General features: G+C 39.6%; 1 protein-coding gene across 1 annotated transcript in view; it reads right to left on the bottom strand.

The window, feature by feature from the left end:
• Positions 1-6,374, bottom strand: part of LAMB4 (laminin subunit beta 4) — a 99,883-nt gene that overhangs the window by 3,855 nt on the left and 89,654 nt on the right. Inside the window, exons 30-32 of the mRNA XM_003782586.2 lie at positions 5,279-5,417; positions 2,060-2,233; positions 657-801 (exon numbers count right to left, since the gene is read on the bottom strand). Of these exons, the coding sequence (XP_003782634.1) occupies positions 657-801; positions 2,060-2,233; positions 5,279-5,417 (458 nt within the window). The remainder of the gene's footprint in view (positions 1-656; positions 802-2,059; positions 2,234-5,278; positions 5,418-6,374) is intronic.

Raw genomic sequence — 6,374 nt, 5'->3', positions numbered from 1 at the left:
TCATTAGCAGGGAGGTTGGACTGCACAGAGACCATAATAGAGCAAGTGCTTGCAGGTTCCTATCAAAACCATCCCCTACCCAGTCCGTGGAAAAATTGTCTTCCAGGAAACTGGTATCTGGTGCCAAAACGCTGGGGACTGTTGCCCTAGAGTCTAAATCACACAGACCCTGAAAGAGTTATTTGCAAGAGAGGAAAAATAAGCAGTGTTGGTTAGGACAGGGTTTTTCGACATGGACACTGTTGACATTCTGGCAGGGTAATTGTTTGTGGTGGGCGCTGTCCTGTGGGATATTTAACAACATCCCTGGCCTCTACCCACTACGTGCCAGGACTACCGGTAGGGTGACAAGCAAAACTGCCTTCGGATGTCTCAGTTGAAAACACTGAATTAGCAAGAGGGCTAATTCAAGGTAGCTACAGGAAATCTTTGTTTTGATTAACGCAGTGCAGATGATCATTAACACCTTCTAGGCAAACCCATGCAAGAGACTTGTTACTTTGCATTCCCCAAAGCACAAGACCAATTCCTATTTCTCTCGTGTGAACTCATATGTGGCTAACCTGTGTTAATGATAAATTGAAATTGGTCTAAACTCTACCAGGAAAGGGGAGAGGTTATTGTCAAACTGCTGGTGTGGGTGCAGGAGTAGATACCTGTTATTCTTCTTATTTTGTCCTCTGTCACTTCAGCCAGTTTTTCCGCAGCGTCTTTTAGCCGTTTAACTTTCCCGAATGTTTCCTTTGTCATACTCGTTTTATGCAGAAGAATAACATATTGTTTTTTCAGCTCAACAAACTCCTGTAACAGAGCAACACTCCCGCAATGAGAAAGTATTTATAAAACATGTACATAAGCATGATGATTCTTCTAATACCATTCATAAAAAGAAGACAGAGGAGGACGCCATCATCGACTCCATTCTAACATTTCCAACAGAGCTTTTATTTGCATGCGTGTTTTTTCAGGTTGAAAAAGAAATTTAGCTTCAGTTGAAAATAAAACTTCTTTGTTACAAAATATCAATCATTGCCGGTGAAGGCAACTATTTATGAGGCACTGATCATTTATTCTGCACTATGTTATGGTGGGAGATACAGAAGGCAGAAATAATCTAATTCTGTCCTTGACAAATCTCTGGTTCAGTTGGGTTGATCAGTTGTATGTGCAGAATGAAGGGATAAGCAAGGGATGAAGATACAGAGTACACCTGATTGGGTTCACTAACAGGTAAGTGAGGAAGAAAGGGGGCAGGAAGGGAAGTAGGCACGTTAACTTGAAGATCTCCCTTGGAAATGGAATGGAAATCTTTGCATTAGCCTGTGTGGTTGACAACCTAGAAGGTTCAGTAGCTGAATGAAAGCCAGAGCCAGGAACAAGACATGGAGATAGGAAGAGGGTGAAAAGGACTCACCTTTCTCAATCTGTGTCCCATAGAAAATGTTCTTGACTCCCGAGTCAGTGGAAAATTTACTCAGTACATTAGGAATTAAAAGCAAGAGAATAGACCAATTGTAAAAACACTAACATGTTTCTTTTGTTTAAGCTACATGGACTATACTAACATGACCAACCAAAGACTTGCTGTTAAGAAAATAAGTTGATAGGTTCTTTCAGCAACCTAAATTAATGGGCCACTTTCCACAACTGTTTAATTAACTTGCTCTGATTTTGGTAACTTGATCTATTTTCCTTGGCAGGGTGACTTTCCTTTATTGTTTTCTTTTTCTTTGTTTTGATTGAACTAGAGTAAAGGGCAAATACATACCATATAGACAGACAATATAAATTATGAAAGTTTAGGGAAGTTTAGGGAAAATTTGATTTATGGACTATTTCACCAGGACACCACTAAGAATACTAGGATGGGCATGATTCCAGGGACTTCTGCCTTCTAGAAAGACTGTTTTCTGCTATAGAAGATTCTTTGTATATCGGGATCCCTCAGACCAGCGCAAAAGAAAATGCAGAGAAATGGCACAAAAATCTGGGACTAAAGGATTATCTTTGAAAGAAGCATAGTTTGTCTGCTCTAGGTGGTAATGGTAGGACCAATGACCTGCTCACTGCTCCCAGCCTGCCGTCGGGCGGATTCAGCCTGAGCTTTCGCACTGTCAGCCTGGTCTCGACTCCCTTGCAACTTGGTCCACAGCAGGGCAAGCCCATCCTCCAGCACTGACTGCTGCTTTACTAAGTTCAGCTCATGCTTCATTTCCTTGGCTTGATTTTCAGCCTGTTGTTGATTTAAAGATCAGAGAGGGAAAATTTCTTTATGAGACAAACAGGAAAATAAATTATATCTTAAGCTGTTAAAAAATAAGCTGGATGTAAAGGAAAATAATGCCTTTGCTTTTTCCATTGCATATAATAAAAAAAGTTATAATGTAGTAGTTCAGACATATAAAATGGTCTGAAAAATATGACAAATATCCTGTATCCACCAGCCAATTTAAGAATAAAGCCCTGGCCAAGTGTGGTGGCTCCCGCCTGTTATCTTCACACTCTGGGAGGCTGAGATAGAAGGATTGCTTGAGGACAGAAGTTTGAGACCAGCTTGAGCAAGAGCAAGACCCACTCTCTCCTGGAAAAGAAAGAAAGAAAGAAAGAAAGAACGAAAGAAAGAAAGAAAGAAAGGAAGGAAGGAAGAAAGAAAAGAAAGAAAGAAAAACTAGCTGGGTGTCGTGGCAGGCACCTAATCTCAGTTACTTGAGAAGCTGAGGCATGAGGATCACTTGAGCCCAGGAGTTTTGAGGTTGCTGTGAGCTACGATGATGCCACTGTACTCTAGCCTAGGTGACAGAGGGAGATTCTGTCATAAATAAATGAATAAATAGCATTAACAATGAGCATTAATAATTAGCAATTAATTAAATAGCATTAATACTAGATTATCCTGAATCTAGTATTTGTCATTGCACGTATTTGTGTAGGCTTTTTGCCACAGTCTATGTAGTATTTTCAACCATATGTGGTATTTATTTTTTTTACCTTATGTAAATAAATCATATTGTATATTTCTGCAACTTGGTTTTTAAAATTCAAAAATGCTTGTGCAGGTCATTTAAGTTAATTTCTATAGCTTTAGTTCATTGTTTTTACCAACTTAATGTATTCCATTGTTAGACTATACAGCAAATTATTTATTTTCCAGCTAGTGCCAGTGGCTGCTAATATTTTTAACTTATGAACAGTAATAGTGTATATTTGTTTATCTCAAGGTCTGTATTTATCCTCCCTAGAAGTCCTATTTAAATATATTTCAATCTAATTGGTTATTTGTGAGCTCTTGTCTCTTGTTCATTGATCATAGTTTCATACCTTCTTGGATTTTCTTCAACATAGTAAACATTCTTATTTTATATTCTATCTCTAGGAATGGTTTTTAGCTACTGTTCTTCACATCCAGATTCTGTTGTTCATTATTTCTGATGACTCTTGTTTAAGGTAATTTGTTTCTTTATGTATTTGGGGGAAAAGTCTTGTAGCCTACCTTTTAAGGTCATTCCTTTGGAGGGGATTTTTGTTTGCCTGTGTCAGGTATCTGGGCACCTCCAGACCAGGACAACTTCAAATGACATTTTTAGCTCGGGTTTATGAACTCTAGTCCCAAACTGACATGAGAGCCAGCTTGTGGTTAACAAAAAATCTTCGTGGAGACTTTATTCTCCTACCCACAGGCAAGTTTCTCTAGTTTGTGAGTGTATGTGTGGGGGTGTAAGGGGGGGAATTTAACATTTGACTGAGGCTTTTGCCTTTTGTGGTCCCAGCTCTATGCAGGGATCTTGGTCCCTCCCTGCGTGAGGTTTGATTTCTGTCATGTATAGTGACCATCACACCCAAAGCGCTAATACACCAGGGATTGACAAAAGCCCTCTGCCTGCCATCAAGCCAGTACTTGATCACCTGTCACTTTTGACCTCTGAGGATATCCTTTAAATTTCTTACTAATTCATCTCTGCATTAAGAAAAGATTTAAACAGCTAACATTTTTAGGTTTTTTTTTTTTTCCCTACTAGGTAGGTTCATTTAGGTATTAGTCTACCATAGTTTTAGAAATGGAAGTCCCTTCTTGTGCCCTTCCGAATATGTGAGAGTTTTCCTAGAGCAGGAGCCTGCAAACTTTTTCTGTAAAGGGCCAGATAGTAAATATTTCACACTTTGTGGTCCATACAGTCTGTGTTTATGCAACTCTGTGCCACATTATAGCATGAGAGCAGCCATGGACAGTGCGGCCTGTGGACGTATTTTGTTGACACTTATTCTAGACTCTAGCAGAGGTGTCCAACTTTTTTTTCTCTGCCATACTTTGGAAGAAGAAGGATTATCTTAGGCCACTCATTAAATACATACATAGTAACGAAAGCTGATGAGCAAAAGAAAAGGTCAGTCATCCTTTTCATGGTATCTTACAACTCAGATAAGCAAAACAGTCTTCACTAAATCAGCAAGTGGCTTGTGGGGCTGCAGGTTGATTATCTTGTTGCTATCTGCTTTTTTTCTCAAGATGCATGTGGTAAATACATAACACAGCTCTAGAAAACACAGCTGGAGACTAGGAGCTGAGCGACTCACAACCTGTCAGGAAGGGGATATGACAGAGGAGGGAGCCTTGGAGGATGAGACTTCACATCATAGGATTAGGGCCTGCTCTGTCCTCTAACTCCGGTCTTTTTCTCCCTGGTCCATCATGTGGCTCAATCCAGGGTCTTGTTCTCATGGTACTCTGGATGCAACAGAACATCTTTTGGGTGAGATGTTCTTTCAGTTTTAGGGTACAGTGATGAGATTTGGTGCAAATATAGTTACAAAACCTTGCAAGCATTACTGTTTTTCCTTGATTTGTGAGCTTTTAGAGCATTCTTCCTTTTCCTGTTGTCAGAAGGGATGAGCCCTGGCCTCATATCTACCATTAATTAGCTGCGTGACTGTGAGTGAATCCCATTTAATCTCCCTGAGATTTAGTTTCCTCATTTAGAAGCCAGTGGTGGTGCCTGCCCTGGTGAGACCCCAGAATTGGTTGCAATCAATGAAATGCTTGGGAAGGCTCTGTAGAACATTAATTAAATGCATAATACTGCCAACATTAATGCAGCAATACTGCTACCATTAATGTAGAACATTCATTAAACGCATAATATTATCATAATCTTATTTCATCCTCAAAATAATCCCATCAGACAGGCAAGGCAAGCATGAGATTGGTATACACAAAAACCACTGTGCTGTTTCCACCCTCAAAACCTATTTCAGGTTAGTTTCAAGTAAGACGGAGAAATACCTGCAGCATGTTCTTTCTGATTTCTGTCATCTCAGCCGTCAGCTGTGTGATGGTAGAGTTTGCCTGTCCTTGAGTGATGTGAGCTTGTTGCAGTTTGTTCAATACTTTGTCAAGATTTAATAGAACACTTGCTGACTTCCTAAGGTAGGATATTCATATATTAGATTAGATAAGTATACAGTTGTTCACTTTTTTCACTTTGAGAGAGTTCGTTCTACTCAACCAAAAACTCTACTGAATTATTTATAAATTTAAATTATTCTGAAGCAAGGGAAAGTGCCGAGGTCTTTATTTTGAGGTAATTATATTTAAATGCAAATAAAAACACATATACACAGCCATACCTAGTAGATACAGATTTCACCGGATATGGAAATTAAGGAGATAGGTCTTGTTTTTTCTTGACTTGTCATCAGCAGAGAGGTCCGAGGGAAATAACCATCAAGCTTTGGACATTTCAATTCCCTAATTTTCTCAAATGTAAGCAACACTCTCTAAATCCTTACTGGAGTGTAGGGTGGGGGTGGGAGGATGGACAGCCAAGAGGCCCCACCGAGAGCAAAGAGAGGGGCATTTTCAGGCTGTGTTTATTCAGGGTTATTTAAGCTTCACTGACATTCCAGCCACTCAGGGGCCCAGTCAGAGGTTAAAATCACAAGCATTCCAAGTGATACAGTCCATTTTGCAGAAATGAGCTCACCTCAAGTCAACATTCGCCAGATACTTGGATCTATGGGCTTGAAAACACCTTGAGAAGAATGTTCTGAGGGAGTGAAGTATTAGACAGAGCTTTGCAGAAGCATCATTTAAAATGCTTGGGTCCAGAGCAGAATTAGCTAAGTCATAAAATATTCCCTTCCCCACCCAGCCCATCCTCTCCTCCCAGTGGAAATCTCCTTTTCTCTTAAAACTTCAGGAGCTTTCCCTCCTGACAACACAATCCCCCCCAAACATTTCATTTCTGTAAAATTCCAACACTCCTGGGGCACCAGTGCCCATTTCTTCTATTCTCTACCACATCTTTTTACTGTATTTTTGTTTTCTCTTTATATTTTCATTGAACTGCTTATCTTAGAAATTTAGAAAATATTTTTTT

Source organism: Otolemur garnettii, unplaced genomic scaffold (genome assembly GCF_000181295.1).
Source record: "Otolemur garnettii isolate 467f Iridium unplaced genomic scaffold, OtoGar3 scaffold00005, whole genome shotgun sequence".
NCBI classification, from domain to species: Eukaryota; Metazoa; Chordata; class Mammalia; order Primates; family Galagidae; genus Otolemur; species Otolemur garnettii.
The sequence above is the reverse complement of the archived record's forward strand: the minus strand, read 5'-3'. Positions and strand labels throughout refer to the sequence as shown.